The 21,805-nt window shown below is 36.8% G+C and overlaps 4 protein-coding genes across 5 annotated transcripts; 2 read left to right on the forward strand and 2 right to left on the reverse strand.

Moving 5' to 3' along the window:
• Positions 1-1,267: 1,267 nt before the first annotated feature.
• Positions 1,268-2,578, forward strand: LOC106719266. Its single transcript, XM_014513554.2, has 4 exons — positions 1,268-1,458; positions 1,890-2,086; positions 2,226-2,361; positions 2,490-2,578. The coding sequence occupies exons 1-4, from the start codon at positions 1,387-1,389 to the stop codon at positions 2,574-2,576; spliced, it is 492 nt and encodes a 163-aa protein (XP_014369040.2). The 5' UTR covers positions 1,268-1,386; the 3' UTR covers positions 2,577-2,578.
• A 410-nt stretch (positions 2,579-2,988) lies between these two features.
• On the reverse strand, positions 2,989-7,952 carry LOC106719230 (importin subunit alpha-4). Its single transcript, XM_014513515.2, has 6 exons — positions 7,665-7,952; positions 6,887-7,576; positions 5,516-5,758; positions 4,855-5,127; positions 3,716-3,892; positions 2,989-3,111 (listed from the first exon to the last, which is right to left on the reverse strand). The coding sequence occupies exons 1-6, from the start codon at positions 7,725-7,727 to the stop codon at positions 2,989-2,991; spliced, it is 1,569 nt and encodes a 522-aa protein (XP_014369001.2). The 5' UTR covers positions 7,728-7,952.
• Positions 7,953-8,379: 427 nt separating this feature from the next.
• LOC106719229 lies at positions 8,380-11,066 on the forward strand. The gene is made up of 5 exons (XM_045678353.1): positions 8,380-8,591; positions 9,112-9,333; positions 9,513-9,741; positions 9,851-10,084; positions 10,433-11,066. The coding sequence occupies exons 1-5, from the start codon at positions 8,505-8,507 to the stop codon at positions 10,555-10,557; spliced, it is 897 nt and encodes a 298-aa protein (XP_045534309.1). The 5' UTR covers positions 8,380-8,504; the 3' UTR covers positions 10,558-11,066.
• Positions 11,067-17,704: 6,638 nt separating this feature from the next.
• Positions 17,705-19,452, reverse strand: LOC123721114. Of its 2 annotated transcripts, none has more exons than XM_045678582.1 (2): positions 18,928-19,452; positions 17,705-18,138 (listed from the first exon to the last, which is right to left on the reverse strand). In XM_045678582.1, the coding sequence occupies exons 1-2, from the start codon at positions 19,369-19,371 to the stop codon at positions 17,962-17,964; spliced, it is 621 nt and encodes a 206-aa protein (XP_045534538.1). In that variant the 5' UTR covers positions 19,372-19,452; the 3' UTR covers positions 17,705-17,961. The 2 variants fall into 2 exon arrangements, with proteins under 2 accessions (XP_045534538.1, XP_045534541.1); XM_045678585.1 differs by lacking the exon at positions 18,928-19,452 and adding an exon at positions 18,720-18,881 and having other exon boundaries at positions 17,708-18,138.
• Positions 19,453-21,805: the final 2,353 nt, after the last annotated feature.

Genomic DNA, 21,805 nt, shown 5'->3' on the forward strand with positions numbered 1-21,805 from the left:
CATCCTTGTGAATGTTCATAATGAATCACATGTGATATGACTCGGTTCTCGTTTAATGTTTTCAATCGATATGAATGAAAATCCGGCGACGATACTTCGCAACAGCGAGACAACGCGCCCGGTCATTTGCTAGATCTTTTTGATGTATTTAATACGTTTTATACTCAATATTGTAATTAGATTAAATGCGAGGCAAAATCGATCGTAACTACATGTGTATTAGGTACATTGTAGTGTGTTACTTTTTAGTCACACGGGTTGATACTGTTTTTGGCGACGGAGTCGAGCCAAAAGTACGTCTTCCTAAGAAATGATTGCATACATTTTTGTATCGCCATAACAACTGTGTGCACAAATAAACTAATAACACGTGCAGTACCAACGTCTCGGAATTTGTACAAAGATCTAAATACTTGCAGATAAACCCATTAAAATGTAATTTGTATTGGACATATTAATATTACATATTTATTTGATTGATTCGACTAGTAATTTCTTTTTTGTAAAATTTCTTACTAAATGAATTACTTACATTCTTGTCTGTATTTAGATCTTTGTCTGTAATAATTATATAAAAAATGTTTATGTTGAATAACCTCGTGATGGATGTTGTACAAAGCATTTATTTATATTCGATTATCGGTTCGATCGCATAGCTTTATGAATATAAACATTGCCAAAAAACAAACAAGCTGACTTACATTCCCACGCTATGTAACAGATTTACAAATAACCCGCATATGTATATAGTACATACATAGATATATATATGTACTATATGTAAATGACATACGACCTGATATAAACAGATGTACACTAGTGGAATAGGTCTAGCTTTAGAGTGATTTGTTTTTTTTATTTTTATATTGCTCAAAGGATATTTGTTTTTGGATTTTGTACTGTAACCAAGTGTTGTAAGGTTTTCAAGTGTATATTGTATGTATGTATGTAACGAGCATGATATTGATACAGTTGTAAGTGCAGTATAATAACAATTATAATTTATTTATTAATTTGCTAAATGTGTTTTCATACAAACAACCTATTCCCCTAAGTCTGTTTCTGGAATGAAAATCACTAGATTGTTAGGAAGTATGAGATTTACATTGCAACCAATACGATGCTTAAAAAAATGGATTTTATTATCTATATATTTTGATTGCGGGATAGTGTTGATATCTCATAGTAAATGTACACCGTGGAAGATGTGATGATACGATATTCGGCAGTTAGTATGAGATAGGTACACCGAGGGAGGTATTTATTCACCATTGAGCAATCAGATCCGTTGTGATGTTGCGGTCTCGTAGCAATATGAACACGTATTGATCAAATAACACACGACAACACAACGAATGGCAGTTTAGTTTCAGGTACTGAAGTAAAATGTTGTCTCGCAGAGATAAATTGTTGATACAGCCGTGGGAAGATCGCCGCTACAAGGATCATCGATTAAAGGTTACTCTTACTTCTTACTAATATTATAAATGTGAAAATTTAGATGGATGCATGATAAAAGGTATCTCGAAAACGAATTTCGCTGAAATTTGACACAAATTAGAACATAGCCTGTAAGAAGACAGGGTACTAATTAAGTTTTTAAACTCAAAATTGTCGCTGGATATAGGTAGTTTTTTTAAATATTTTTGTGGGGAGTGAACACTCATCCAATCAAGTTATCTTTATGAAAACGTTGGCAGTTTTTTGTTGTTTATTAATAGTAACGAATGGATAATAAGAAGAAGGTAAAAAAGCCACGAAGTTAATATTTTGATATAGTTTTGTTTCATAGTTTGATGAGTAACGACTCATTAATAGTTACTATGAAACAAGGCAATCTGATTTCATGTTATTATTTCATTAAGCAATGTTGTCTTTGGGTGTGTCAGGTGAAGTCGGCGTTGCCGGTGATAGACAGCAGTGCTCCGAGTGCGCGGCCGCACGTCACATGCAAGCTGCGCCGCGAGCGCTGTGAGGCGGAGCGTTGTGCGCGCGTCGTACGCGACAACTTCACGTTGTTGCAGCGACTTGCCACTGTCATGTCCACCACACGCCTCGACAACCGCTGGCACAAACCTCCGCCAAAGTAATTCTAGTAACTGTGTTATTGTTTTAACATCAACACTCACTGTTCTGCTCTCGTGTGATACTTACGTAATTGTTACGTTTTGATTTGTCAAATAAAAAAAATGTTATCGTATATACGACAGGCGTTTGTGTTTTAGTTTTCAGAACAAAGTGGGGCGTTACCACGAGGTGTCGCGTGCGCCGCGAGCTGGGGCGAGGAGCTCGCAGGCCTCCAATGACACATCGCAACTCTCCTACAGTAACGCGAGATGTTACGCGTGCGAACGCAACAAGGTTGTGTTTATAAATAATACAGTAATCGAAGGCCGCTTTTACGTCTGTTGCAGCCAGTCCTATACTTTGGGTCTGTATAGGTTGAACATATGGGATCTTATCTTTTACATTTAATTTTCTTATTTCAGAAAGCAGCCAACGATTCCGCGAGCAAACGGGAAAATCCTGTTGCAGGCAACAATGATATACTTCCCTTTTTATATCTCAAAGCTTAATTGTCTTGATTTGACCTTTGATATAACATTTACTTTGGATGATAAATAAAATGCTTGGTTCGTATTGGACAGTTTTATTTGTATATTATAATGTTACAACCGGACTCACAACATAATTCCTCGGCGCGAAGTCCGGGGACCGGGGGGAGAGTCGTCACAGGGGGAGGGGGAGGTGAGAGGTTAAAAAATCGAAACATAACCACTATGTTATATTAAAAAAGCCGTACAATCTGTAAGCGGATTACATTTGCCGCCGTCGCATTATATTAATGCTATTCACAATGTCGTCATCCATACGAAATATATATAAAATCAACACAATCGTGAAAAAGAATATAACTTCCAAAGATCACATCAGAGTTCATCATCAATGTATCACCACACATCACACATCACACTGCGACAGCTCAGCTTAGAAACGGAAGCCGGCGTGAGGCGCCCCCGCCCCCGCCCCGGCCCCCGCCCCCGCCCCCGCCCCCGCGTCAAACTGGAAGCCCGCCTCCGCCGCCGCCGGCGCCAGGCTCGCGTCCTCCTCCTGCACAACACATACATACATACATACATACATACATACATACATACATACATACACCGACCTCTACAACTCACTCACACAACAAAATCAATACATATATCAAAGGCTCCTATGAATAAGGGTCAATGTACAAATTGACAACTTTATAGGAGCTCTCAGTTTCAACCATATAGTAAAATAGGCGACATAAGCCTTTTTACTTCAGCAAAAATAAATAACATTTACACCTGTAAATTGACTGAACTGTTGTTAACTAGACTAAGACGTAACTTTTAACTCAAAAAAGTAATCATCAATTTATTACATAGGACCCATCAATATGTCTAACTAGCTTTACTTTCTGATATCCAGGTACTTTGACAAAAAATGACAAATTATCACAGTTAGATATGCAGAAACAGCAGCAGTTATTACACTCAATACAATTATCTCACTAACATTATAAAAGAGAATGTTTAGATGAATGAATGTTTGAAGATATCTCCGGAATGGCTCATAAGATTTTGATGAAATTTAGCATAAATGTAAAACAAAGTCTGGATGAACACATAAAATACTAAGTTCTATTTTAATTATATAGCTAGTGATAAATATATGCACTGACCTCTCCGGCGAAGTACTGCTCGATGATGTCATATGCCATCTTGTATATCTCCATCTTCTCGTGACCCTGCAGCTGCTCGATCTTGTCAATGCCTCCGCACTCCTCTATCATGTTGGCGACATGCTCCACGTTATCTCCGGCCATCTTCAGCATGTTGCTGAGACCGTCCAGCACCACCTGACGTACGCACATATACACTACTCAATATGACTCAAACTTTCAGAAGTAATGTTTTATTTAATACTAGCTTTTACCCGCGACTCCGTCCGCGCAGAATAAAAAAATGCACACAAGATAAAAAAAAGTTCCTATGTCCGTCTCCTAGTTCTAAGCTACCTCCCCATCAATTTTCAGCTAAATCAGTTCGACCGATCTTGAGTTATAAATAGTGTAACTAACACGACTTTCTTTTATATATATAGATTTGTACATATACATATTAATTAAATTGAAGTGTATGTATCTAGCATTGAGAAAAGCAAATCTATATAATATAGAATAATCATATTTCGTACACGTAATGTTTTTGAATGGGTGACACAAGAAATTTTTTAAAAATACAGTCAAAACCGTTTATAGCGACATCGTTTAGAACAACATACCGGTTAAATTGACCAAAATCAAAGGTCCTGGCTGAATGTTATTACATATCTTTCCTATTAATACCTGTCACCGGTTGTTACAACTATCGGTTTTTACGACTCAATATGAGTAGTCCCTTCGATGTCGTTATAACAGATTTTGACTGTAGTTAAAAAATTCTGTCTTTCCGGAAGGCCACCTTTGTTCCTTAACACGTAATCTCCGGAACGGCTGGACCAATTTTGACGGGATTTATCGAGAAGGTAACTGATGCATGATGATGCATTCTGTCCTGTCAAAATCGCAGGCAACCGCTAGTTTGTACATAAAATGTTAGTAGCTGAATAATATCCATCCTAAGTACCTACGATTCAATTTCAAAATACCATTAGAACAAATTAAAAATAGTTTCTGATTTGGCGCACTCCTGATACTGTAGTCAATGGTCAAGAAGAGAAGTGGTGGCCCTCAGGAATGAGAAAACGATGCAGACACACAAAGCGAGAGATGTATTAGAAAAAGCACTACGTATGTATGTGGTTAGTGACGCCACTCACACTGATAACTTGTGTATCCTTGCAGCTGAGGAGGTTGCAGAAAGGTGGGATGACGCCGCAGTTGATGAGCGCCGCCACCTGCTCCTTGGTGCCGCTGATGCTGAGGTTGCTGACGGCCCAGGCGGCCTCCTTCTGCGTCTGGAACTCGCCCTTGCCCAGGTTCTCCACGATCTTGGGCAGTAGACCCGCGTCGATCACTGCCTGCACCTGCTGCTTGTTGCCCGCAGTCACGTTTGACAAGAACCACACGGCTTCCTTGCATATCTTCTCTTTCTGTCCATGCAACAAAGTATATCCAATTAAAAATTATTTCATTAAAACATGATAAATCTTATTTTTGGTATGAGATATGAAATTTTAGAAATCTTCACAGTTTTTGGGTACAATGACAACTTTAAAACCTATTCCATTGCCAATTCCTCTCTGAGAAACTAAGGTAAAAAAAATGATCAATATGTATATCATCAAGAAACAAGAAAGAAAAAACAGCAATAAAAGTAGCTAATAGCCACAAATAAGTATAGTTATAAAAGTGAAATAGTTTACAAAAATATCTTTCATTGATTATCAAATTACTTTAAACATTTATATTGGTGGATGATTACATGAGATATGTAAACTGGTAAGATTTTCAAATATCATGTACATGTGAATAACTTACCGAGTGTGACAGCAACGCAGGGAAGTGTGACAGGGCATCACAGTTTAGTACCACCTGAGTCTGCTCATCTGTGCCAGTTACAATGTTACCAACCGCTCGGAGTGCGGCCGTCTGGGCCTTCATCTCCTTGTGAGACAGCAGGGGAATCAACTTGGGCACTATACCGGACTCAATCACCATTTGGATCTGTTCATTGCCTCCATCCGTTAGGTAACTGATTGCCCATACTGTGTCTACTAGAATCTGCAAAGATAAAGGTTGTTAGATTAATTCAAAGTAAAGTCAATATAATTTATTACCTACTAGCTGTCGCCCGCGACTCCGTCCGCGCGAAATAAAAAATAGAAAACGGGGTAAAAATTTTCCTATGTCTGTTTCCGGGTTCTAAGCTACCTGCCCACCAATTTTCAGTCAAATCGATTCAGCCGATCGTGAGTTATAAATAGTGTAACTAACACGACTTTCTTTTATATATATAGATAAAGATTGTATTGTAGGTAAGTGATCAAATATATAATGTGATTGAACATCACAAGATCCAATACATGTTACTATTATCAAGCATATAAGTTTCAAGTTTATAACTGTAAGAATTATGATACTTTCATACAATTTAACCACCCCCACTTTCAACCCTTTTGTCACCTTAAAAAGATGCCTATGTTCTTTCTCAAGCTCTAGACTATCTGCATACCAAATTTAATTTAAATTGGTTCAGTAGTTTTGGCATGAAAACGAGACAGCCCGACATGCAGACTTTCACATTTATATTAGTAAGAATATAAGGATGAAGCAAAACCTTTGTACCCCCTTTTATTAAAAATGAATGATTGGGAACATGAAATTAGAACAGTTAAAGTTAAAAAAATATAAGTAAAAAAATCTTTCATTAATCATGTTTGAATTTTAACCAATTTTTGAGTACTAATTACCATAAAAGAACCTGGTCAACTAAAACAATCAAGTTTTACTTTTATTGTAAAATTTTAAAATAAAAAAACATTAGTGACTTTTTTAACATGGCCTCAATTAATGTCATAAACAAATACAATTTCACTTCCAAGCATATCCACATAGTGATATGGCTTTTCAGATATTTATAAACAAATTCTATTGCAAGATAAACTGATTAGAATTCCTTCTATGTAGAAAACTATTATCCATTTTTTACCAAATAATTATAAGCTATCACACTTCTCAAACTTGTGAGTTGTATAATTATTTAAACAATACTATAATCACAGCACTTGTAAGTCATAAATGACTATATACCTGATGATAGACAAAAAAAATTATGATTTCGGTTGGTTGGAAATTATTTTTTAGATGTGTTAGTTGTGTAGGTAGTATTTAACTAGAAATTTTACTTACATTTATATCTGAATGTGTAATAAGCACATTAAGGGCTGGAAGAATCTCCTGAATAGTCTTAACTGGTGGTGGAGGATCCTTACTTCTGCACAAGTTTACAATGACCCAGGTCACATTACGCAGAAATGATACAGGGATGTTAGGTTTGATGAAGCTGAGCAGTGGTTTGACGACTCCAAGCTCCACCACCAAGTCTCTCAACATTGGACCATCTCCAATTATGTTGCCTAATGCCCACACTGCTTGCTCACACACGTTTTCATGTGGAGACATGAGCAATTGTAGGAACAATGGAACGGCACCCGCATGGACCACTTTGTTAGTCTGTGCTGAGGTGCCCGAGGCTATATTCGTTAAAGCCCAAGCAGCCTCAAATTGCAGAGTAGGATTATCCGCTCGGGAAAGGCACTGTACTAAGATGGGAAGAATGCCGGCTGCGATTAGGTCGTCTATGGGAGGGTTCTTGTCCGAGGACAATAGCTTTCTACATTGTTGCACCGCGGCCAGTTGTATCTCGATGTTGTCAGCTTTTGCCGCGTTGATCACTAGCTCATCGATATTTGTGGGTCGTTCCACTTCGTCTTCGTCTGTAGAATCACTGATCGGGACATTTCGACGTTTCTGGAGAGTTTCCTCTCTTTTATTTTTCCGTAGTTCTACTGTCACTTCATTCCTCCGCCTTCGCATTTCCTAAAATTTACGATGTGACCATTAACTTTAATAGACATTTCTTACCGTATATTCGTATATTACCCGTGATAACATTGAATCTACTTACATCGACATCTTTTCCTGTGTTCTTGAAGACAATCATGCGGTTTTTCATTGGGTCGGTCGCCATTTTATTGTGCTCGTAAGTTTGATGAACTAACGATCAGACGTAATACACAATTAAACAAAGAATCAACTTAAAATAAAATTGTAACAAACTAGTCGAAAATGTTTTAAGCACACCCTAGACGTTGATGATTCATTAACCTCTTATTAAAGAATATTCTACAACAGAAAACCGTTTTCCTTCCACCTTGAATTGAATCTCTTTTCTTTACTTTTTTTCTAAACCACAGACAAGTGACTAATTTTTATTTCAATCCTGCAGAAACAGAAACTGACGAGGTGGCATCAAATTTCCTAGAAAATTCCTAGGTTTGTAAATAATTATTACTTGTGAACATTGGGTTAAAGTGAGATAATGAAATGAAATTTAAAAGCTTGGAAATAAAATTTATAATTTTTTTTTAGTGTAATCATATAATTAAAAATATTTTATATCAAAATTACGAACAATCCTTTTAGAAAACGTTACATATTTTATTTGTAAAAAAATTTAAAAACTGTTTTATTTGTTCTTCTAACTTTTGCTACGCATTTTTTATTCTGATACATATTAGTAAAAATAAACCTAAAGATTTTCTTCTCGAATAGGAATGGAGGTATAGAAGTGAAGTTATCCGATGTTAAATCGATTTGGTGTGATTGGGCGAGTGACTGCCTTTCTTCCGTCAAAATTGAGAGCTAACTTCAGATTCATTACTTCAAACGATATTGATTGAGCCAGTTTGCTGTGTGATAATTATCATACATAATTCTTTTAAAGTAAAATACTAAAACAATAACCATGATTGTATTTCCAAAGGGTTGTTTCCCACCGAATAAAACTGAAATCGCCAAATTGCCTTTGGTTGAAGAAGTTGCCTGCCCCGAGGTAAGTCTTATTAGTGCGCAATACGTTTTTATATTTACTGAAACAAATACACCTAATTTTATTATTATTTGGAAATTTATTGTTAAATTACGATAAACTTTCAAAATTAAATGTTCTCAATAATATTTATAAAAACATTCCAAAGTCAAGTGGTATTTATTCAACGCAGGTAAAAATCAATAACATAAATTCATAAGCAACATGTCCGTTTGACCTATATCGAAGTTAGCTCAGTTATTGATTACTTATGAACTTTGGTGATATTTAATACAAAAATGATAAATAATTCCAAAATAAGGAAATAGATCCAATAGTAAACCAAGCAAAATTGTTTATTAATGCTATTATCTGAAAAGAAGGCTAAGACAAAAATTACAAATTAATAACATTTACGTATGTGTAATACATAGATGTAATTAGTTATGATGTTTTATATAAATCAATGGTCTTACAAATAAATAAATTCAGGAATTTATCTTTAAGAACAGGCATATCTTTTATTTGTTGTATATTTGTGTAGGCTAAAGTCGCGGTGCCGCCGCTATCGGAGAAACCGGAGCCGCGGCGCTACCGGGTGCCCGGCCCACTGCGCCGCTTTGCTGTCATGATATTCCATTTCATGAACATATCCATGCTACTCATCCTGTTTGTGGCTGTGAGTGTTTTCATCTACCGCCAATATGTCTACACCAATTCCATGCGCCGCTACCGGGGGTACTGCACCATCCCTATCGATTTGAAGGTAAATATAAATTTAATTAACATGTAACATATCCTTATATTAATGTAATATAATGAAATCAATTTATCTGAAATTTTTGGATGTATTTTAATAACTTCATTTGTTATTTTCATTACATGTAAATAATTTTACTAGGAATATGAAGGTTTTTTTAACATGGATAATTGTTATTTTTACAGAATCAGGGGCATCTGATTGAGTCCAACTTCCATGTGATGCCGCTGCGCTGGTCGTCGGAGCCCGAGCTGCATGTGGTGAGCACCAGCGACGCTGCTACCGCCGAGCGCCTGCTCAGTGTGCTGCGCGAGGAGCTCGACATCGACCGCGAGGGCATGACTGAGAAGATCTCCGTCTTCAACAATGGACATCAAGTCAACTTCATACATGACTTCACCAACAACCTCACCAGTAAGTCTTTCAGAAAATGGGACACACATAAATTACAACTGCAATGGCCCAAGCAAAGTACTTGATAAAGAACCGACCAATGTTATCTATGGGTGCTTTTATCCACCAGATATCGTGGACGAGGAGCGCTGCTTCATCACGGACCTGGACCTGGAATCTGTATTGGTGCCGGATGCGTTCATCGCCAGTATTGAGAGCGGCGGGGAGTTTGACGTGACTCGTGTGCGGTCCGGGCTGCGCGCGCTGCTGCCCGCCCTGCACGACCTCGCCTCGCTGCCCGGACTGCCCGCCTCCTGCCGCACCCGTCCCACATACCGTCTGCAGCAGGACCGCACTCGTCTCGGTACACACCTCGCACAATACACATTACACAGTACATATTTCTGTGCTCGGGGGCCTCCCAATCCGGTTATATATTGAAGAAACAGTCGGAGCCGAGGCTCCCGAAGGAGTCTTCGAGCTTAATTACTCATAAATGATGTTTAGGCTGTGCCACCTGCGCCCGCTTGGTGAAACTGTAAATGCTTCTTCAAGGCAAACAGTGGCTAGTCAATCACAAAGAAAATACAGTACACATTGCATATTACACATTACACAATACACATTACACAATACACATTTCACATTACACTTTGCAATTATTCACCTTGAATATTAGCAGTGTGTTAACTTATTATTATTTTCTATGCAGTTCGCAAGCGCTCAGTGGACGCCAAGCCTCACGACTACGTGCACTTCTCGGGTAAGCACATCCATGAGATTGACATCGGCAACCTGCCTCAGCTGCTGCAGCACGAGCAGAACAAAACCGCATAAACATCATGTAAACTCCTAGTTGTACCCTTGACCTTTGAAATTGGGATTTCAATCGATATTTGCTATCGTATTCTTATATCTTCTAAATGTCTATAATTAATGTTATATAGTTATTTAGATGCAGATCTACGGACATCAGGATGACATCTTAGACGAAATAATATAGTCAATAAAAATATCTAAATTTAATTGGATATCATAAATTGCTATATAGAAAATGGTGAACAATTGCCAAAGATAAAAACCACCGAAAGTAAAAAAGAACGGATTGGTTATTTGAATGAGAATGATACTGAATGATATTCGTCCGTTTAGTTAATTAGAGTAGGAACCCTTGACATTCCTAAATACTCTCTCCCCCTTTTCTCCACTGAAGTGGTTATTATATGTGTGTAGGATAAATGTATTATCTCTCTGTTATTCTTATTCCATGTTCATTCCGAATTGGTTATTTATTTTTTGTGAGATAATATATAAAAATTAATTATTATGTTTCTAACTGTCGGTTTCTGAGACTAACATTTCTTTATAAAACATAACTCTGTTATAGTCTTTGATAAAAGAGATTAAAATATGTTTTTAACGGGGGTTTTGGTTTTAGAAATCCTCGGTAAATTGTTTATGTTGTATTTCGGATAATATTATGTTTTTTATTTGAATTTTTGATCTCAAATTATTGTGTGTGTTAACCTCAAAATTCCACTGTAATGACGCTTGTATTTACAATTGAACTTGAATAAGGGAAACCTTTACAAGCGAGAAATTCTGGTTATAGAGAAACCTCTAAAAGCGAGAAAAAGATCTCAGTCTCTTGGACTCTCGCTTATCCAAGTTTGAATGTATATTGCCATCACTTACGTTCTCTTTAACGAAAGAAAGACAGCAATGACAATACAAATGTCATTTCAGTCGTAACCCACAATAAGGTACATATTTAATTGCCATTTTATTGCATTTGTATTGTGTTGCCAGTTAACATTTTTTTATGTTGAATTTAATTCAACTAAATATTATAAATAGCACAAATATTTTTGTGCTCAAAAAATGATGATTTTTTTTTACTATAAATAAAGACTTTATATGTTCCTTAAAGTATTACTTTACGAAAATTGGTGCCATATGATTTTTTAAACAATTGTTTTAAATTTAGTTATATAAGCGCTTGAAACTAGCTTTAAGAATATTTTTGATTTCTGTATCTGTTTTCTGTCTATTTAGATTCAATAAAGTATATCCACAAATTTTGGTTTTATTTCTTTACAATATTCGTAAAAGAAAAAAGTAATGATCACTTCCAAAAGGAATTTGTATTAATATTTGCTTAATTTACAAAAAGTAAAAATGTAATTTGTTCGTCTTTCTACAAATTCCTTTATTAATTTTTACCTTACGTCTAATATTAATAAAACTGGAACAAAAATGTCCTTTGGTTTGGTAAAAACGTATCTTTTAACAATTTTTTTTTTCATTTAATTCTCAAAAATCACGTCTAAAGCTTTTAGAGTCACCCATCTATACATACGGGCTAAAGACTAACGAAATTGATCGCTCGATGTAAATAACAGAACATAGTATAATAGTGTTAAATCCACCAGAAATGTATTAAGAGGTGTGAGGTAAGTTATTAATATTATATAATCTATGTTTGCGTTAGTCTGCGGATATTACAGCGTGGGTACAGAGTAATCCCGTCTCGGTAAACACAGCTCATCGAGTAAACACGGCTTAGTGCGCACTGTAAATATGGATTAATTGTAATTGAACTCGCAAACTACTGCCGCTGCCGCCAAATTAAACAATAAGTAACGGCGTTGCTATTGCTATAAGCACAACTAAAGCGGCTCGAATTCTGATCGCATTTAAGACTTAAGGTATATGATGGATAGGATAGAATGTTGTATCTATACACTTATCATTTGACAGTTAAATTAATCAAAGTGTAAAATTAATTTAATCGTCCCAGTAAAGGCATCTTTGTTACATAGTAGTTCCATTAAGAAAAGTTAATGTTACGTGATCTTGGATATAAAGAGACAGATTTCATAAAATAAAGGGTTAAAGTAAAAATCTATCATAATAATCTATCATGATAAAACATTCAAAGTTATTTTAAAGCTTAAAAACTTATTAAAATCTTGGATTTTTATGCATTTATTTTAAAGATACAAGGTAACATATGCCTTTGTGCCCTATGCCATATGCCCATAACAATATGACTAGAGAATAATTTATCTCATTAAAACTTTTTGGAAAGAAAATTTGAAAACGCTTAAATTAAAAGTTAAAAAATTCTTACGGATTTACATAAAGCTTTCAAAGTTCAGTTTAATTGATCAAAACTTTTTTTGCATTTCCACACGAAGAAGCGTTCATTTATACTTTTTTGTTTCGTTTTACGTAACCTTCGTTTTCATAAAAAAATCGTATTATTAAGATACAATGTCTAATATGAAATAGCGTGAAATAAAATTGGTACATTCACTAAATACTTTTATAAGATTTTGGAAACAAATACGATGGTTTTTCTCTAGATTTATTTCAATTACAAAAGGAGTAAAATGTACGTTGTATGATAACATATTTTTTTTAATTTCCAATTTGTCTTTGTTAAATAAAAGTAACAAGCTCAAGTAATATTTAATGATCATTAAGTTATTCCTGAAATTATTCAGAGACATTTAGTATTCGTATTGCCAAGTTAAAATTAAGCCGGGCCGGTACTTATCTTATTATAAGTTGTGAAGAAAAAAACGGAAACTTTTGAATTTGGAATATAAAGCAACGGAATTATTCACATTTACATAAAGCTTTTAAGTAAAACTTTCTGTCGCCGTACGATAAACTGCTTTCTAAGAACATTCTGATTTTTATTAATTTTCATTAAATAAATTACGATGGAAAAGAAAAGGCTTCCTTTCGATGATTGTATGAATATGAATGGAGTTAAATAACTTTTGAAAAGTATAGTGACACTTTATAATGTAATCTTTTTTGAATGAAGACATTTTTAAGGCGTAATATTGAATTTAGCTTCAGACCCTATGCCTTGTGACGTTTGTTTTCATTAAAAAGAAGATAAAGTTTAAATTGATGAAATATATATCTTCTGTCAAAGGTTATGCTGGTTTGTAAATAAAAATGAAAAATCTAAATAGCGAACTCCATGAATGTCTGTTGATGCGGGCGCGTCGTTGCGAGATTGGGCGTGGCTCCGCTGCAGCGAGTTCTCCTCGCACCCAACAGTGCACTGCAAATAGAAAAATTCCATCTCACTTCCTGTTTGTACCAATGTACCATTATTAATCGCCATTTATTACCATTTGTATTTGCCCTGTTACACTGGTCACGCACGTTACATTCTGCAGGACGGTTTTGACTAGCGGTTTAGACTCGGTTATGCCTCCAAGGTACTTAAATTACAAACATAAGTTGTGTTGCCTACTTATACAACGAAAATCAGTCATTTTATATGTATTTTACTGAACTAACTGAAGTCCAGATTCCTCCGCGCCGGTAATCTGCGGGATCAGAACCCGACAGGGGCGGGGAGGTTCGGGGGAGAGGACACAACAATTTAGTATCACAACAATGATCACACACGAATCCGAACAAAAGCCCGCGCCCGCTCAGTTACAGATAAGCCTAGATAAACAGACACAATTAAACAGCTGTATTATATACACAATTGACTATTGCCCCGCTGTGCTTTGCCTCGTCTTAGTGAACAACTTTGTTCAAACAAACGCAATTGTTTGAAATATAATTGGTAGAAAGCTTACTATTGACTTTTCACATTATTCGTATTAATTAACAGTGATATTTGTTAATATTAATAATTATTAATAACATTTTTAAGAGAAATTATTCATCCTTTTGTTGTGTGAAATATACAAACATAACTTATAATTATAATTCCATGTAATTTACATTTATAAGTAAATAATCTAAAACTTGCAATGCTAGTCTCATTAACATTTATTAGCGAAAAGAAAATAAGAAAATGCTTGCGTTTATTCAAGTCATTAAACTTGTATTATGCTGAGCTCAGCAAAAACTCTGCAAAAAGAGGAATTTGTAATTAAGACCTAACCTGTATAGATTTTACACAAGCACCGGACTTACTCTGCATTTTATATTAAAACTATAATTTTGTTGTCAAAAATGAAGTTCCCTCGATTGTAAGAAAGTGGATTAAAATTACTCTGCCAAAAATGATACAAAATTAACAATGGAAATGGGACGTCGGAATAAGAGTCGGTCGCGGAGTTTTATTAAGTCGGTTTTTGTTTATTTCACGGTAATTGTTGAATGAGCCGGAGCGGCATTGTGCGGGCTCCGTAGGGCTCCGGGGGGCTCCATTGGCTGGCACGCGTGCTGTCGTCGCTTCAATCGCATGAATCGAGTGCTTTTTGTGCAGTTTTTCAATAGACGACCTACTTCACCGTACACCCTTTCACAGTTCAGAATGAACGACGAAGTGAAGTGAAGTTGGCTATTTATCTTTTTTACTATCCAGAAATTGAATTTGTAATTATATTTTGTAGGGCAAGTGGCTTGATGCTATTTTGTTTGGTTAATGAAATAAGAAACAAAGAGTTCGTATTTTTATGGTTATCGTATATTCGATTATTTTTTTCGAACAATTAAATGTTGTATTTTTTTGTTCATCTCTAATATTTTCATATGTGCCCGTAAAAAGCATAAGCTTTGGTTTTTTATTAACATAGAAAATGTAACTAGATATAAAAAAAACCACCAGAAGTTATCCATCGGACTAAAAAGTTATACAGTGACAGGGAGAGAAAGTGATCAATAGCAATAGAAGCAGCGATACGGCGCTCGCGGATAGAACAAACAATCTGCTTCACACTTTTTCTGTTTTCCCAACACAATCGGACACCGAGCACCATATCACATGTCGTATGGCTATTCGAATGTTACATACAAACGTAATCTTTTAAATATGTTGTATGCATATACAGTTGTTGGATACGTTTAATGCTTATTTCTATAAGTAATTCAAATTTATTATAAGCTATATAACTTATTTAATGTATAAATTATGTATTTAATATGTTTCTAATACATTTGATATAAACTAAACCGCACCCCTCCCCGCGCGGCTCTACTTCGACCCCGCTGAGTCAACATTACATTAAAGATTATAGCCGGGAATTGTTTGTAATTGAACGTGTTAATCATAGCGGTTAATTAAGACAAACAAACCTGCATATTCATAGTTAACTGATATTTGATGTTCACTATATCATAAAGTGACATTAGGGGCTTTAGTGATTTCATATATTTTCTTTCCTCTATAAAGTATAATGCGGGCGTACTTCAATATCACTTAAGAGAATATCTTATACATAAAATTCTAGTGTTACAATGTTAGTTACCATATTCCTCCGAAACGGCTTGACTGATTTTTATGAAATTTTATATGTACATTCAGTAGGTCTGAGAATTAGTTCCTATCTATTTTTAATATCCCTATTAAGTTTTCTTACACGATCTTCCTTAGATAGAAAAAAAAGACATTATAATTACGGTTAAAATGTTTCTTGTATTATTAATATGTACAAAAGAAACGAATGAAAGTAAATTTTAATTAACGAAATCCGCGTATATGGAGACTAGCGACACAATACATACAAATTGTATGTTCGGTTTCCCCTTTCCCGTAATACAATTGCGGGTAGCGGGGGTTGCGGCGCGGCGAGGCGGGAGGTGGCTTTATGCGGGGGCGCATTGTCCCCCGTGAATCGTGAATACGCAGCCACCGTCACATTCTTTCATACCCTGCTTTCATATGAATGGTATTTTTAAATGTAAAATTGATTAATATTTTATTTAATTAAATTGTATGATGCGGAACTATCTTTATTGCCGTCACATCTTGTACTGACGAGAGACAATTTAAAAAAAAAAGTGTGTTATGTATGTATGTCTCTTATGTTGGAAGTTAAGTGGTGCCGTAACACATTAATCAATATTTATATAACTTTGTGAGCGCAATGATCATCAACAGATTCAGGAGATTAGCATTAGAAATAAGTCCAGACTTCAATAAAGAAAATTAATGTGATTTGTATGTTTTCTAACATAGTCAACGTCCGTAGCTACTACGTGCGTCACATGGAAACTTAGGCTTAACTATTTAATCGCTCGCTTGTGCCATGTAGACTATGAATTATGTTTATGAGACGAAAACTGATCAATTACGAGTGATGAGATGTGGTGTAATGTTGTGTCGACAAACAACACGCCGCGTGCGAAAACAAACTGCCGGCTCGTCTTATGAATTTAATGTAACGCCTTAATTAAAACTTGTGTACAGAATGCATGGGTAAAGCTTCTATGAACATTCATATTGATATTATTTTAAGTATCTATTGAGATATTAATGTAGAAGTTTTGAGGTTTATTGCTTTACAATCTAGTAGTTCTAATGTCGTTTAGTATTTTTCAGTTGCTAGTATTTGCGAAGTATTAATCAGTATTGGATAATGTATTTGAAAAACTAGTATTTTTATTCTTCATTTGTTTTCTTAAGTCTGCAGTTAAATATCTTTTGCAACTATCACAAAAAGTGTAATGACTTCAGCAAACGAAACTCTTTACTTTTTTCTAAATATTTACATTGTGTTTCGTGTTCAACGTTTCTGCTTCCTCGGTGTATTTTAATAGAGAAGTTTGAAAAAGTGTAATTGCATGTTGCGGGAACAAATGAGCCTCGCTTTATTTAATATTTAAATGTTTCCTATAAATGTAAATGATACCGTGTTGCGAAACAATTTTATGCGAAATTCAATGAATAAATCATTGCTTAAAGTATAATTTATTCAAATATAAAAAAATGAAGATTTCCTAACAAATATAGCATTTATTCGTGTAAAATGAAAACATTTTACTGCGATAATCGTAAGCAGATGAAATGTAATTTTCTTGTTAGAATGTTACTTGAATTTTTCTTCTAGAATTATTTATCGTGGGTTTTTGAGACCAAAATCACCGGTTAAACTTACTTTACATTTACTGTAAAATTACTTCTGTAAATACTATATTTTTAGGAATCAGAAGGGTAAAAATATAAAAAAATATACAAGCGGTCTATTCTAAACACAAAATAATTTAATTTACACATCAAATACTTTACAAAGATCTTAAAATAACTTAAACAATTATGAAGTAAACAAACGCTAATTTACACTCCGCGAAAATGACCTAAATGACCTAAATGACCTACAGCAAGTACCGTCGAGACCAACCACCGTATCAACCGCGATCCTAGCAGCCGAAAGAGCGCTTGGTCGGCTCTGCATTCGCTTTTATAGACGTTGGTGGGGGAAAGACATTTTTGTCAGTGATGGTGGGGATCGACGCCACCTGCTGTAAGATTATCTAATACGGCCTCTCCTGACCGTGTGCCGTCCTCGGACACACTGAAGTTATGCTCTTAGGTGGTGTTGGTGACTGCAGCGAGTTCTTGCTCGTTGCCCGTTTGTGGAGATGTGTCTGCACTAGCGGGGTCTGCTGGTCTATCTGAAGTTTCACCAACATCGTCATCGTCAGGGTTATCTGCATGAGAAAGAGTGTCGTTAGTTAATCATGACAACATGTGTGGTTGCCTACGCTGTCGTCCATCGCACATACAAGGCCCTCATACAAACACAAACATTCTGATATAAACAAGAACAACTCTTTCAAAAGTATGCACACATCTTCATGCGTAATACTTCTGTCATACTCATACTTGAACTTGCAAGTTCCCACGATAAGCGTGAACCAGGACTTTGCCTGCCAGGTCAGCGCCTGATGCACATTCAGCGAATGCGACTTCCAAGGGATACACCCTTCCAGGACAGCGCCTGATGCACATTCAAAGAATGCGACTTCCAAGGGATTCACCCTTCCAGGCCAGCGCCTGATGCACATTCAGGGAATGCGACTTCCAAGGGCTGAGCCCACTGAGCATGTTGGGGCCACGCCCGCCGATGCTGGATACTGCAGAACGACTGCCTCGGAAGATGCATGGACCGCACCGCCAGCTCGTTCCGACCAGCAAGGGAAACACTCGCCTTTCATTCCGGCGCTTACTCGCACATACAACAAATGTACTGTAAGCAAAACAACATTAAAACGTTCAGTTGAAACCTTACCGTCAAAAAATGCAGAGCAACTCTCTGGACACCATTCGCCATTCCACAGTACCATATACTGTGCTGCCGCCTGAGTGGTCTTGCCTCTAGATCCACTTAGCAGCTTCATCTCATAACGGTCATTTGGTAGTATTCTAGTGACACTATATGGACCTCTCATACCAGAATAGAGCTTACCTCCGGATTGAGAGTATTTTATCACAAATACCTGGTCGTTGACCTGGAATTTCTTTGGGGTGTGCCTTTGACGATTGACCCGTGTGTCTTGACCAATTCTGTTTTTGTCCAGCGCCGCTTTAGCGTTGCTCCTGCTAATTTCTCTTGTGGCTTCACGATTGGGGCTGGAGTTCTCCATGGCAACATCTCGGACGAGCGCATGAATAATAGGAGTGGTCGCATTAGTACCGATTAGTAAATAAAGAGCGGAATATTGCGTAGTCTTTTGTTTCGTTATATTTAACATTATTTGTATTTTACAGAAAGCATCAGACCAAGTAGACTTTTTATTGTTACTCTCTACACGGATAAGGTTCAATACTGTCCTCACATAACGCTCGGCTTGCCCATTGGAGTGGTGCATTACGGGCGCCATGTAGTGGATAGCACAACCCATTTCGGAAACCCAGTTAGTGAAAGCAGACGCCTCAAACATGCGCCTACGGTCACAAACTACTAGTTTAGGTGTTCCAAATAAAGACACTGCACTACCAAAAACTCGTTTCAGTTCGTTCGTGTCCTGTTGGTACGTCGGGTAAAGTAGGCAACATTTGGTAAAGGAATCTACTACAAGTACAAACTTATACCCATTTGACTCTGGTAAGGGGACTAATACGTCGACATGGATTGTGTTAAATGGGGTATCAGATTTTTGCCATGAAGTAATCGGCTGGTAAGGAACTCGGTAGGGAGGGTAGGATCGAAAATCGCAAGTATAGGCTCACTTATTAGTTGTCATATTAAGTCTTGGGGGACTTTATCTTGTTCAGGTCCCTATTCAAATTTTACATCCTTTTTAGTGAGTCGCGAGATACATGCGGTTTTCGTCGCATACCCTTTAATATAGCGCCGAAAGAATCTTGCAAGGTCCAGAAACTGGCGAACTTGTTAAACGTTAGGTGGAGTAGGACCCTTGACTAAGGCTTCAATTTTGTTCGGGCTCGGCCTTACCTGACCATGACTTATAACGCGCCCTAAGTATTCTACTTCGGTAGGTGTACGTCCGTCCCTACTATGGTAGGAATATTCATGTACTGTGCGGGTACGATGACTAAGTAGACTTCAAGCGTGATGTTACGCAATTCTACTGTCAGAGTGACATATTCATGAGCAACAAATTCTTTATCGCGTATTCCTTTCAAGTAACAATTAGTATGCTTTCGTGGGCCCTAAAATTGACCGATTATCGCCGAAGATATTGAAGAGACGTTGAGAGCGCTACTATCGAAAATAATATCAACCGGTATACCCTAAATCAATAACGTTGTTCATTATTCAAGAGCTCTGTACAAAAGTTAATTTTTACGCGGGTTGCTAGTGCCGCCCTGAGCCTCAGATCGAGCTTTGGAAAAGCATTCACTATCTTTGTGCCCTAACTTTTTGCAGTAAGAACAAACAAGCTTAGTATTAGTAACTTCCGGCCTGTTAACAACATGTCGAATTTTTGGACACCTGTCTTTGAAATGACCTTCTTGATTGCAAATAAAGCATTTGCTATCGTAAACTCTTTTATCAGAGCCGTCAAAATTACGCTTTTGAGCCGCAACACAATTGGACAATACGGGTTTATTAATATTTCGACTATCGAATTTGCGGGTAGGCTTCACATAAGTTGCCAAAAACGAGATAAGATTATCCGTAGTTAAGTTAGCGTTTGTGGCTGCTGCTCGTACCTGCACGTCACTTATGCCGTGGATAACTATTTGGACCATAAGTTCTTCGCTTATTCCTTTAACGATTCGTAAACGCAGTAAAGAACGACGTGCGTATTCAGCGTATGTTAAAAACTTGTCAGATGTTGTGTTTATAACGCTATGAAGAATCTGTGCGTAGTCTACTCTTTGAGGACATAAAGATCTAAACTCCCTAACAAAGTTAGACCACGATCGGTCATTGGTAGTCCACTCACTTAACCAAATCTTTGCATCACCTTTCAAGCAATGAGCAACTCGCGAAAAACATTCGAGATCTTCCCAGCGGTTCGCTAATTTAGCCCTCTCAACTTCGTTACACCACACCTCGAAATTTTGTATAGCGGGGTCGAAGCTCGAAACGTAATAATTACCGGGCTTGTCTCTTGTCAACATAGTTAATGCATCAACTAGCGTTTTAGCGTTGGCGTTGTTAGCATCTGACAGAGGTGTGTTGTCGCAAGTTGTTATTGGATTATGAGAACCACTAGACGTACCCTCCTCTATCGCGGTCAAACGAGACATTATTGCGCCTAACGCATCCTTTACGGAGGTATCTCGATAAAAAGATAGGTGATCATTCTGAAGACGATGCGAGGTAATCGATCGTGATCTAGACCTTTCGTGTGAATTAGTACGCAGGCGATTTTGTCGTGCGCGAGTAATTTTGCGACGTGAGTGCGAGATATTGAAACGTGATTGCGAATGGTTCCTAGCGTCTCGAGAACGCGAACGGCTTCGAGTGTCACAAGAACGCGAACGGTTCCTACCGTGACGAGAATGTGAACGGCTCCTAGCCGCACGGGAACGCGTACGTGACCGTATCCTATCATGACACGACCCGTTGCTATTTGATCGCGATTCGTCATCACGATATCTACCGCGCCGCGAACGTTCACAGCAACGACTATTCCTAACTACGCGAGGTGGTGTCTCAGCTGACCGTGTACGTGACGAACGACGCATTTTATTAAACTAGCGGTTATTTACTGCAGACAAGGCTAATTGTGAGCGAAATCCTATCCCACTTCTGATTTTAGGAATCAGAAGGGTAAAAATATAAAAAAATATACAAGCGGTCTATTCTAAACACAAAATAATTTAATTTACACATCAAATACTTTACAAAGATCTTAAAATAACTTAAACAATTATGAAGTAAACAAACGCTAATTTACA

The sequence above is a fragment of the Papilio machaon genome, chromosome 1, assembly GCF_912999745.1.
Source record: "Papilio machaon chromosome 1, ilPapMach1.1, whole genome shotgun sequence".
Taxonomy (NCBI): domain Eukaryota; kingdom Metazoa; phylum Arthropoda; class Insecta; order Lepidoptera; family Papilionidae; genus Papilio; species Papilio machaon.

Coding starts and splice junctions, on each gene's coding strand:
- LOC106719266 (XM_014513554.2), top strand. CDS start 1,387: ATGTTGTCTCGCAGAGATAAATTGTTGATACAGCCGTGGGAAGATCGC. Junction 2,087..2,225: donor TGGCACAAACCTCCGCCAAA/GTAATTCTAGTA, acceptor TTTGTGTTTTAG/TTTTCAGAACAAAGTGGGGC. Junction 2,362..2,489: donor ACGCGTGCGAACGCAACAAG/GTTGTGTTTATA, acceptor TTCTTATTTCAG/AAAGCAGCCAACGATTCCGC.
- LOC106719230 (XM_014513515.2), bottom strand. CDS start 7,727: ATGGCGACCGACCCAATGAAAAACCGCATGATTGTCTTCAAGAACACA. Junction 3,893..4,854: donor AGGATACACAAGTTATCAGT/GTGAGTGGCGTC, acceptor TGCGTACGTCAG/GTGGTGCTGGACGGTCTCAG. Junction 3,112..3,715: donor AGCAGTACTTCGCCGGAGAG/GTCAGTGCATAT, acceptor TGTGTTGTGCAG/GAGGAGGACGCGAGCCTGGC.
- LOC106719229 (XM_045678353.1), top strand. CDS start 8,505: ATGATTGTATTTCCAAAGGGTTGTTTCCCACCGAATAAAACTGAAATC. Junction 9,334..9,512: donor CCATCCCTATCGATTTGAAG/GTAAATATAAAT, acceptor TTATTTTTACAG/AATCAGGGGCATCTGATTGA. Junction 9,742..9,850: donor CTTCACCAACAACCTCACCA/GTAAGTCTTTCA, acceptor TTTATCCACCAG/ATATCGTGGACGAGGAGCGC.
- LOC123721114 (XM_045678582.1), bottom strand. CDS start 19,371: ATGTTTGAGGCGTCTGCTTTCACTAACTGGGTTTCCGAAATGGGTTGT. Junction 18,139..18,927: donor AATTCCAGGTCAACGACCAG/GTATTTGTGATA, acceptor TTTCTCATGCAG/ATAACCCTGACGATGACGAT.